Below are 13,301 nucleotides of genomic sequence, written 5' to 3'. Positions count from 1 at the left end.
CCAAGCTTCCACTGAGATTAATTCTCCAAAACATGAGTTATATGGGCTTTCTAAAACGTAAACAAGGGTCATGTGATCATCTTCAAGAAGTTTATAGAAACAAATACTTGTTACAGATCACGTTTACCCAGTGTGACCCTGATGAAAACCAATCATTTTTACTATAAGAAAAAAAAAATGAAAAATGTTTATATCTTAAAGACAAGGTCCCATCATGAACTTGGAAACAACCAATCATTTTAAAATAAAATAGAACTTGTTTACAAACATTGCTACAAATTCTGAAACAGAGTCAGGATTTAGATCAACACCTGGTGTTTATAAACAGTCAAGGTCAAACTGTTTTCTAAAAAAAGTATCATCTCTAGTGAATAAATTTACATTACATTATCATGTAATGAAAAATAAAAATAAAATAAAACTGACTAAAAATTAAATTGAAATAAATATGTACTAAATCAGATATTATTAAATCAAATATACATAACAACAGTTTGCCTGTTTCAACACAATGTTAAGAAAGGTAACATATTAGAAGGTGTCATCCACAGAACATTTCAATATTTTGATATAGATGATTTCAAACTGTTATTCAAAAGCTGAGTAAGATCTCCTTTAGATTACTCCAATCAAAGATGGAATACACACAAGAAACAATATACATGAACTGACATAATTGAAAATGATCATTAGTTTGTCACCAAACTTGCTGCAGGCCCCTCATGGTTGTATTATAATGACAGATTAAAGTGACTCATGGTTGTATTATGATGACAGATTAAAATGACCCATGGCTGTATTATGATGACAGATTAAAATGACCCATGGTTGTATTATGATGACAGATTAAAATGACTCATGGTTGTATTATGATGACAGATTAAAATGAGTCATGGTTGTATTATGATGACAAATTAAAGTGACTCATGGTTGTATTATGACAACAGGCTAATGTGACCCATGGTTGTATTATGATGACAAATTAAAGTGACTCATGGTTGTATTATGACAACAGGTTAATGTGACCCATGGTTGTATTATGATGACAAATTAAAGTGACTCATGGTTGTATTATGACAACAGGTTAATGTGACTCATGGTTGTATTATGTGACAAATTAAAGTGACTCATGGTTGTATTATGACAACAGGTTAATGTGACCCATGGTTGTATTATGATGACAAATTAAAATGACTCATGGTTGTATTATGATGACAGATTACAATGACCCATGGTTGTATTATGATGACAGATTAAAATGACTCATGGTTGTATTATGATGACAGATTAAAATGACTCATGGTTGTATTATGATGACAGAATAAAATGACTCATGGTTGTATTATGATGACAAATTAAAGTGACTCATGGTTGTATTATGACAACAGGTTAATGTGACCCATGGTTGTATTATGATGACAAATTAAAATGACTCATGGTTGTATTATGATGACAGATTACAATGACCCATGGTTGTATTATGATGACAGATTAAAATGACTCATGGTTGTATTATGATGACAGATTAAAATGACTCATGGTTGTATTATGATGACAGATTAAAATGACCCATGGTTGTATTATGATGACAAATTAAAGTGACTCATGGTTGTATTATGACAACAGGTTAATGTGACTCATGGTTGTATTATGTGACAAATTAAAGTGACTCATGGTTGTATTATGACAACAGGTTAATGTGACCCATGGTTGTATTATGATGACAAATTAAAATGACTCATGGTTGTATTATGATGACAGATTACAATGACCCATGGTTGTATTATGATGACAGATTACAATGACCCATGGTTGTATTATGATGACAGATTAAAATGACTCATGGTTGTATTATGATGACAGATTAAAATGACTCATGGTTGTATTATGATGACAAATTAAAGTGACTCATGGTTGTATTATGACAACAGGTTAATGTGACCCATGGTTGTATTATGATGACAAAATAAAATGACTCATGGTTGTATTATGATGACAAATTAAAATGACTCATGGTTGTATTATGATGACAGATTAAAATGACCCATGGTTGTATTATGATGACAGATTAAAATGACTCATGGTTGTATTATGATGACAGATTAAAATGACTCATGGTTGTATTATGATGACAAATTAAAGTGACTCATGGTTGTATTATGACAACAGGTTAATGTGACTCATGGTGGTATCATGATGGCAGGTTAATGTGATTTAATTTGATTACATCTGCATCCAGAAGAGTGAGAGGCAACAAGACTGAAGTAGACACAACTTTGCTGGGAAAATATGACCCAGAAGTATTGAGCATTTTTCAGGTTTGAGAACAAGCCACAAAACAAGAACATAATTTAAAGCTATGTATAAGTTTAGAATATGACTGAATATCAGGAATCATTATTTCTGCTTCAGAATCATGAAATCATGGAACAGATCACATCTATCTGTGATAGAATGTAAAACAGTACTTTCATTTAAAAGAAAACTTGATAATTACTAGACTAGTCAAGAGCTGCTCTGCAATCATCATGGAACCAGACATGTTCTTATAAACTCAGAAGAGTACAGTATTGAGCTAGTACAAAAGTCAACCAATATCTTTCTCCTCGAATAATACAACATAGAAGAGCTGGTACAAAAGTCAACCAATATCTTTCTCCTAGAAGAATACAACTTAGAGCTGGTACAAAAGTCAACCAATAGCTTTCTCCTACAACACAGAAGAGCTGGTACAAAACTCAACCAATAGCTTTCTACTAGAATAATACAATATAGAAGAGCTGGTACAAAAGTCAACCAATAGCTTTCTCCTAGAATAATTCAACATAGAGGAGCTGGTACAAAAGTCAACCAATAGCTTTCTCCTACAACACAGAAGAGCTGGTACAAAACTCAACCAATAGCTTTCTACTAGAATAATACAATATAGAAGAGCTGGTACAAAGATCAACCAATAGCTTAGAATAGTACAATATAGAACAGCTGGTACAAAAGTCAACATATAGCTTTCTCCTACAATATAGAAGAGTTGGTACAAAAGTCAACCAACAGCTTTCTCCTAGAATAATACAATATAGAAGAGCTGGTACAAAAGTCAACCAACAGCTTTCTCCTAGAATAATACAATACACAAGAGCTGGTACAAAAGTCAACCAATAGCTTTCTCCTAGAATAATACAATATAGAAGAGCTGGTACAAAAGTCAACCAATAGCTTTCTCCTACAACATAGAAGAGCTGGTACAAAAGTCAACCAACAGCTTTCTCCTAGAATAATACAATATAGAAGAGCTGGTACAAAAGTCAACCAATAGCTTTCTCCTAGAATAATACAATATAGAAGAGCTGGTACAAAAGTCAACCAACAGCTTTCTCCTAGAATAATACAATATAGAAGAGCTGGTACAAAAGTCAACCAATAGCTTTCTCCTAGAATAATACAATATAGAAGAGCTGGTACAAAAGTCAACCAACAGCTTTCTCCTAGAATAATACAATATAGAAGAGCTGGTACAAAAGTCAACCAATAGCTTTCTCCTACAACATAGAAGAGCTGGTACAAAAGTCAACCAATAGCTTTCTACTAGAATAATACAATATAGAAGAGCTGGTACAAAGATCAACCAATAGCTTTCTCCTAGAATAGTACAATATAGAAGAGCTGGTACAAAAATCAACCAATATCTTTCTCCTACAACATAGAAGAGCTGGTACAAAAGTCAACCAATAGCTTTCTTCTACAACATAGAAGAGCTGGTACAAAGATCAACCAATAGCTTTCTCCTAGAATAGTACAATATAAAACAGCTGGTACAAAAATCAACATATAGCTTTCTCCTACAACATAGAGCTGGTACAAAAGTCAACCAATAGCTTTCTCCTAGAATAATACAACATAGAGGAGCTGGTACAAAAATCAACCAATATCTTTCTCCTACAACATAGAAGAGCTGGTACAAAAGTCAACCAATAGCTTTCTTCTACAACATAGAAGAGCTGGTACAAAGATCAACCAATAGCTTTCTCCTAGAATAGTACAATATAAAACAGCTGGTACAAAAATCAACATATAGCTTTCTCCTACAATATAGAAGAGCTGGTACAAAAGTCAACCAACAGCTTTCTCCTAGAATAATGCAACATATAAGAGCTGTTACAAAAGTCAACCAATAGCTTTCTCCTAGAAGAATACAACATAGAGCTGGTACAAAAGTCAACCAACAGCTTTCTCCTAGAATAATACAACATAGAGGAGCTGGTACAAAAGTCAACCAATAGCTTTCTCCTACAACATAGAAGAGCTGGTACAAAGATCAACCAATAGCTTTCTCCTAGAATAGTACAATATAGAACAGCTGGTACAAAAGTCAACATATAGCTTTCTCCTACAATATAGAAGAGCTGGTACAAAAGTCAACCAACAGCTTTCTCCTAGAATAATGCAACATATAAGAGCTGTTACAAAAGTCAACCAATAGCTTTCTCCTAGAATAATACAACATAGAAGAGCTGGTACAAAAGTCAACCAATGGCTTTCTTCTAGAAGAATACAACATAGAGCTGGTACAAAAGTCAACCAACAGCTTTCTCCTAGAATAATGCAACATATAAGAGCTGTTACAAAAGTCAACCAACAGCTTTCTCCTAGAATAATACAATATAGAAGAGCTGGTACAAAAGTCAACCAATAGCTTTCTCCTAGAATAATACAATATAGAAGAGCTGGTACAAAAGTCAACCAATAGCTTTCTCCTAGAATAATACAATATAGAAGAGCTGGTACAAAAGTCAACCAATAGCTTTCTCCTAGAATAATACAATATAGAAGAGCTGGTACAAAAGTCAACCAACAGCTTTCTCCTAGAATAATACAACATAGAGGAGCTGGTACAAAAGTCAACCAATAGCTTTCTCCTACAACATAGAAGAGCTGGTACAAAGATCAACCAATAGCTTTCTCCTAGAATAGTACAATATAGAACAGCTGGTACAAAAGTCAACATATAGCTTTCTCCTACAATATAGAAGAGCTGGTACAAAAGTCAACCAACAGCTTTCTCCTAGAATAATGCAACATATAAGAGCTGTTACAAAAGTCAACCAATAGCTTTCTCCTAGAATAATACAACATAGAAGAGCTGGTACAAAAGTCAACCAATGGCTTTCTTCTAGAAGAATACAACATAGAGCTGGTACAAAAGTCAACCAACAGCTTTCTCCTAGAATAATGCAACATATAAGAGCTGTTACAAAAGTCAACCAACAGCTTTCTCCTAGAATAATACAATATAGAAGAGCTGGTACAAAAGTCAACCAATAGCTTTCTCCTAGAATAATACAACATAGAAGAGCTGGTACAAAAGTCAACCAATGGCTTTCTTCTAGAAGATTAAAACACAGAGCTGGTAAAAAAAACTCAACCAATATATTTCTTCTAGAATAATACAACATAGAGCTGGTAGAAGAGGCTACCAATTGTATTATTCCAGAAGATTTGTGAGTATTTGTGAGTGTGAAGATGGGTAATCAGAAAGAATAAGTTCTTATAAATGATGTCATGGAATGCATGAACTCAAACCCTTTGAATGATTTTCAACATCATTCAAGGTATTGGAAGGTCTTTGAAGGTCTCATCCACATGTGTGTAAAATTTAACAATTCCAAGTAAAGTTAGCTGATGGCTGGATGGAAAAGCTGGAGGATATAAGGATAAGATTATTTTATTGAGTGGGACAATAACAAATAAACTTGTTTGGTCTTCATTAATTTTCTGTCACCAAACTTTGATGACACTTTTATTAATGCACCTCAGCAGTTCCAAGTTTGATCCCCAGTTTAAGAATGTGCAGGGTAGAGTGGTCTCCCATTCATGATCAGGTGGTTTCCTCAAGATTCTCCAGCTTTGTTCACTAGTAAAACACTGGCTACAATGACGATGAGCTCTACGGCGTTAAATACAAGTTATGAGAAATTGTTGTATGATTAATCCAAAATACATGTAATGTTTGAAAATAATATAAGAATTCTATGCAATTACCCTTTATTTTTCCTGAGGTAGCGGACGATGGCAATAGTAATCCCTATCAGGGCCAGAAGAGCCACTAAGGAACAAGTGGATACAACAGCGATACCTATGGTAGTTTCTATCCAGGGTTTCTCTGAGCTGGCTGACTCCACAACATAGTACTTCTCTACCTTTGTGATGTTAAAGTTGTACCAGCCAGGACCTGTAAAGATATTGCAATGAAAAATCAGGTATTAACTACTGTACTTTAATAACCCATGTATAAACACATCAGCTACTGTACTAACCCATGTATACATACCTAACAGCTACTGTACCATTCTATGTATACACACACCTAACAGCCAGAAGAAGTTCAGTGTCTATACTATTAGCTCTACTTAAGATTTCAACTGAATAGCAATGATAATAATAATGATAGTAATAATAATAATCAGGTCTGAATGTATGTGTATTACAGGATTTACAGTAATTATCATGCCTGTATGTTATTACATAATAGCAATAATCATTATACATGAATGAATTACAGGAATGGCAAAAATACAGGAATAGCAATAATCATCAGGCATGTGTGTATTACAGAAATAGCAATAATCGTCAGGCCTGTATATATTAAAAGAATAACAGTAATCATCAGGCCTGTATATATTACAGGAATAGCAATCATCAGGCCAGCATATATTACAGGAATAGCAATCATCAGGCCTGTATATATTACATGAATAGCAATCATCAGGGCTGTATATATTATAGGAATAGCAATTGTCATCAGGTCTGTATATATTGGAGGAATAACAATCATCAGGCCTGTGTTTATTACATGAATATCAGTAATAATTATCAGGCATGTGGGTATTACAGGAATAGCAATAATCATGAGGCCTGTATATATTACAGGAATATCAATTATATGGCCTGTGTGTATTACAAGAATATCAGTAATAACCATCAGGCCTGTGTGTATTACAGGAATAGCAATAATCATCAGGCCTGAATATGTCACAGGAATAGCAATAATCATCAGGCCTGTATATATTATAGGAATAGCAACCATCAGGCCTGTATATATTACAGGAAAAGCAGTAATAATTATCAGGCCTGTGTGCATTACAGGAATAGCAGGAATAATCATCTGGCCTGTGTGTATTACAGGAATAGCAATAATCATCAGGCCTGTATGTATTACAGAAATAGCAATAGTCATAAGAGCTACATATATAACAGGAATAGCAATAATCATCAGGCCTCTGTGTATAACAGCAATAGCAATAATCATCAGACCTCTGTGTATAACAGCAATAGCAATAATCATCAGACCTATGTGTATAACAGCAATAGCAATAATCATCAGGCCTCAATGTATAACAGCAATAGCAATAACCATCAGGCCTCAATCTATAACAGCAATAGCAATAATCATCAGGCCTCAATATATAACAGCAATAGCAACAATCATCAGGCCTCAGTGTATAACAGGAATATCAATAATCATCAGGCCTATATGTATAACAGGAATAATGGGGGCCCCGAGTGGCCGAGTGGTCTAAAGCGCTCTCCATCACGGATCACTGCCATCTAACCTCCATCTGCGAGGGTTCAAGTCTCGGACTCGGCTAATGTGGATATGTGAGAAAGCTTGCCAGTAGCTTCTCGTGGGTTGGTGGTTCTTTCTGGGGTTTTACCGGGTTCTTCCTCCACCAATAATACTGGCTGCCATGTATAGCCTATCATGTGCTGAAAAATGGCGTTAAACCCTATAACAACAACAACAATAACAGGAATAACAATAATCAGGCCTCTATGTATTATAGGAATAGCAATAATCATCAGACATGTATGTATAACAGGAATAGCAATAACCTTCAGGCCTCTATGTATAACAGGAATATCAATAATCATCTGGCCTCAATATATAATAGGAATATCAATAATCATCTGGCCTCTGTGTATAACAGGAATAGCAATAATCATCAGGCCTCTGTGTATAACAGGAATAGCAATACTCATCAGGCCTCTGTATATTACAGGAATAGCAATAATTATCAAACCTCAATGTATAACAGGAATAGCAATAATCATCAGGCCTCTGTGTATAACAGGAATAGCAATAATTTTCAGGCCTCTGTATAATAGGAATATCAATAATCATCTGGCCTCTGTGTACAACAGGAATATCACTAATCATCAGGCCTCTGTGTACAACAGGAATAGCAATAATCATCAGGCCTCAATGTATAACAGGAAGAGCAATAATCATCAGGCCTATGTGTATAACAGGAATAACAATAATCATCAGGCCTCTATGTATTATAGGAATAGCAATAATCATCAGGCATGTATGTATAACAGGAATAGCAATAATCTTCAGGCCTCTATCTATAACAGGAATAGCAATAACCATCAGGCCTAAATATGTTGTGAATACTGTAGCTGAAGTTACATATGTAATAATCATACAGTAAATTGTATGTGTGAAACAAACTGGGAAATATAACAATGGCAAAATATCATATAAATAAAATGTTACTTGCAATATACAAAGGAACAGGGCATTCTAAGCCCATGATGTTTAACTTTTCTTGGGACTTTACATATACTTATAATGTCTGAAGGAAAAGAGCAAAGCCCAAATAACTTTTAGACTCCGGTGACCAAACATAATCTGAAGTAAAATAACTAATGAAAAGTCTGTATAAGTTAAGTATAACTAAATTGGATGAAAAGCTAAAAAGGTAGAAATAATGTAGTAGGATAGAATGAAACCTACCAACAATATCATTGGCTGGTGTACCCACAGAGTCTTTAGCAGCAATGTTGTAAGCTTCATCTGAGGTCAGGAATGGCTTGGCAACACTGAGATCACCGATAGTAGAGGCACTGTCATCTTTAATTACATACACCAGTACCTTACAGGACCTGAAATAGACAATGTCAGATCTATGTTTCTTGTTTAATATATAGACTAAACTCCCTTAAGGGCCACCTTTTTACATGTCCAGCAATTGTCTGATATAATTCCCAACCGTAATTTTTCAATTTAGATTTATCTCAGGTTAAACAGCTGCCTCCCTTACACATCAAAATTCTTCCATCTCCCTAAGGCATTTTCCTAAAGATTGGATGCATTGTCACAGTATTCAAGTTCTATTCCAAGTTATTAAAGAGGATAAAAAGTATTTATTGTAATATTACACCAACAATAATATGGTATCATTAGGAATGGGCATTTAAGTGCTATATTTGCCACAAAATGTCATGTGGGAAAAGCATAGTGGGACTTAACTAAAGCTAGGTTTCATGCATTACTGTATTAGTTCCTGTTAATGGAAGCATATATTCTGAATGTATTGGGCTTTTCACTTCATTACACATGTCCCATTGCTGCTTGGGCACATATTCTTCTGACTAAGCCTGTCAAGTTTATGGCCTGATTTTCTGCCCCATCTGTGTCATCATAGAAAAAACAGGGCATCAAGATTTCTACATGTACTTCATTCACATTGATTTATTCCAGAATAACAATGACTGCTCTGGTGGCTAAAGTGGTTAAAGCATCAACCTCAGTTGTGGGTTCCAACCCCGGCCAAGTCATAACAAAGACTTATAATAATGGCACTAGCAGCTGCCTTGCTTGGCAATCAGCAATAACAGGTTAGTGCTAAGGCTGGTTGGCTTGGTGTCAGGATAATGGGACTGGGTGGGTCATAATGCTATATGTATGTTGCATGATGCCCCAGTGCTAGACATCACTATAATCTGCCACACTGCAGACATCATTCATGTTGTTAAGGTTTAATGCCAATTTTCAGCACAAGATAGGCTATACATGGTGGCCAGTATAATTGGTGTTGGAAGAACCTGTGGAAACCCTGGAAAGAACCACCAACCCAAAAGAAGCTACTGTCAAGCTTTCTCACATGCCCACATTGGCTGAACCTGAGACTCGAAACCCAGGCAGACAGAGGTGAGATCGCAATGATCCATAAGTCATCGCTTTAGACCACTCGGGGCCCCTGCAGACAATTTAGTGATATGACTGAACATTTTTGTTAGCAATGTTAAAAATCCAAATCACACACACACACACACACACACATACATAGAATCAGTTATAACTATTAACATTAAGTTTAAAGAATTTATGCAAAATTTTATTCATTATTGCTCTTTAAGCATTACATAAAAGCGCTTGCATGACAACTGTTTTTTTTTTATCATTTCAACAAAACTAAGTTTACCATGGATTTGAGCCTTGCTTCATGTGGAATAGTTGTTTGTTTTGCATAAGTTACCCCCAGTCATGTTGGGGTCTTCTGAATACATGATAATAAAGAGAAATAATCTGTGTGATCGCGTTTGTCCTGATGTCACATACAGGTGGTGCTGCTAAGTCGACAGATGTGGTACACTCCAGATTGACTAATGGCATTATGGTGTTTGCAATGCTGTCAATATGGTGTTTGCAATGCTAGCAATATGGTGTTTGCAATGCTGTCAATATGGTGTTTGCAATACTAGCAATATGGTGTTTGCAATCTGTCAATATGGTGTTTGCAATGCTGTCAATATGGTGTTTGCAATGCTGGCAATATGGTGTTTGCAATGCTGGCAATATGGTGTTTGCAATACTAGCAATATGGTGTTTGCAATGCTGTCAATATGGTGTTTGCAATACTAGCAATATGGTGTTTGCAATGCTGTCAATATAGTGTTTGCAATGCTGTCAATATGGTGTTTGCAGTGCTGGCAATATGGTGGTTGCAATGATGGCCATTTCGGTGTTTGCAATGCTGTCAATATGGTGTTTGCAATACTAGCAATATTGTGTTTGCAATGCTGTCAATATGGTGTTTGCAATGCTGGCAATATGGTGTTTGCAATGCTGTCAATATAGTGTTTGCAATGCTGGCAATATGGTGTTTGCAATGCTGTCAATATGGTGCTTGCAATGCTGCAAAGATTAAATGATTCCTCTTGCTGCTTATGCTTTATTCCAAAATAAATTCACAACCGTAGATTCATCAGTACACAATATCTGTATTCATGAACACACAATATCCGTATTCATGAACACACCATATCTGTATTGATGCACACACAACATCCATATTCATTGCACACACAATATCCGTATTCATGAACATACAATATCCGTATTCATCAGTACACAATATCCGTATTCATGAACACACAATATCTGTATTCATGCACACACAATATCCGTATTCATGAACACACAATATCTGTATTCATCAACACACAATATCCGTAGTCATCAGTACACAATATCCGTATCCATGAACACACAATATCCGTATTCATGAACACACAATATCCATATTCATCAGTACACAATATCCGTATTCATGAACACACAATATCCGTATTCATGAACACACAATATCTGTATTCATCAGTACACAATATCCATATTCATGAACACACAATATCCATATTAATGAACACTCAATATCCATATTCATGAACACACAATATCCATATTCATGAACACACAATATCCATATTCATGAACACACAATATCCGTATTCATGAACACACAATATCCATATTCATGAACACACAATATCCGTATTCATGCACACACACAATATCCGTATTCATGCACACACAATATCCATATTCATGAACACACAATATCCATATCCATGAACACACATTATCCATATTCATGAACACACAATATCTGTATTCATGAACACACAATATCCATATTCATGAACACACAATATCCGTATTCATGCACACACAATATCCATATTCATGCACACACAATATCCGTATTCATGAACACACAATATCTGTATTCATGAACACACAATATCATATTCATGCACACAGTTCCACCCAGTGACCTTTTAACTTAGTTGCATGCTCTGCATCAGTTTAAAAAAGAATTGTTGTTTTGATCTCCTTAAAATTGAAATTTAGAGGCATATTGTAAATGAATGCACATGAATTTTGTTTCTTTGTTAATAAATATGTGCATAAATGTAAGTATATTTATTACAATTGTTATTACCAGCTAAAGAAAAATGTGTATGCCCTGTCACTTGCATTTCGCTGTTGGAGGGACCACAGCTATAACCTCTATCATGTCTTCTATGCTAGACTAACATTAAATAGTTCCATGGGGACAATTTAAAAGCAGCTGTTGCACTGTGACATTCCATTTACCCAGTGAAAATAGTACTTTTTTATTGTCTTGGATTATTGGCTCTGAGGCTTTAAATTTCCTACTAAAACCTTCGGCTGCATTGTTTTCTTAAGTATTTTGACAAACTTGTAAAACGGTATGTCACTAATAGATGTGTGATAACCCTTGGTCTCAATATGTTTTTCGATGCTTATTTCTTTAGACCCTAGACAGCACTTTTCATAGTTCAACATTCTATTTGCAAAAGGATATTCTCCTAAATAACTTTTTCGATGATCAGAATAGTATTTTCAATTACTGCATCTCTCATGTTTTTTTGTGACATTGTGAATATCATTTTCATACATTTGCTTGTTTGAAAGTTTGGTATCTGACTCAATGAAAAATGTTCACATCATTAACTTTATCATCTATTCTTTCAAATGGATGAAACAGCTGTTTAGTTCATTCAGAAACAAATTTAATGAACCAAAACTAAAAGTGTCTACTAAACAAATGTAGACAGTTTGTTCGCAAGGTAGTTCCTAATACACTATACTATCTTTAGGCACACGTGCATGCAATATGAAGGTGTTCAGCATCATTAAATACTGAATGATTCTGACAATGTAAAAAATGGAGACAAAATTAAGCATAAAATAAGATCTGATATTTCAGTGGAATAGTAGGTTTTGCTTTTGAATCCCTAATAGTTAGAGCATCTGCCTTGCATGTAAGAGGTTGTGAGTTCATACTCCAGCCGATTCATACCAAAGACTTCTACAAATTGTACTAACAGCTGGTTGATTTTGTTGCTTAACTATCTTGAAATTAATAGAAGCATGAGTGTTCAGGGTATCCGTAAACATATCTATCTAGATGTCATTAGCATTTGAATGGGTCATTACAAGATTCAATGAGTGTTTAGGGAATCCATAAACATATCTATCTAGATGTCATTAGCATTTGAATGGGTCATTACAAGATTCAATGAGTGTTCAGGGAATCCGTAAACATATCTATCTAGATGTCATTAGCATTTGAATGGGTCATTACAAGATTCAATTACTGACCAATGATATCTCTTAGTTCTTTAAGGAATATTTGTGAATTGAATCT

The 13,301-nt window shown here is 34.9% G+C and overlaps 1 protein-coding gene across 1 annotated transcript in view; it reads right to left on the bottom strand.

Moving 5' to 3' along the window:
- LOC149803933 (protocadherin Fat 4-like) overlaps positions 1–13,301 on the bottom strand; it is a 67,042-nt gene that overhangs the window by 28,197 nt on the left and 25,544 nt on the right. The window contains exons 8-9 of the mRNA XM_089954018.1: positions 8,795–8,943; positions 6,037–6,226 (exon numbers count right to left, since the gene is read on the bottom strand). Coding sequence (XP_089810144.1) covers positions 6,037–6,226; positions 8,795–8,943 — 339 coding nt within the window. The remainder of the gene's footprint in view (positions 1–6,036; positions 6,227–8,794; positions 8,944–13,301) is intronic.

This window comes from Sinohyriopsis cumingii, chromosome 3 (genome assembly GCF_028554795.1).
Source record: "Sinohyriopsis cumingii isolate HCF-2022 chromosome 3, ASM2855479v2, whole genome shotgun sequence".
Classification (NCBI taxonomy): Eukaryota; Metazoa; Mollusca; class Bivalvia; order Unionida; family Unionidae; genus Sinohyriopsis; species Sinohyriopsis cumingii.
Note: the sequence above shows the minus strand (reverse complement) of the source record. Positions and strands in the feature narration are given on the sequence as shown.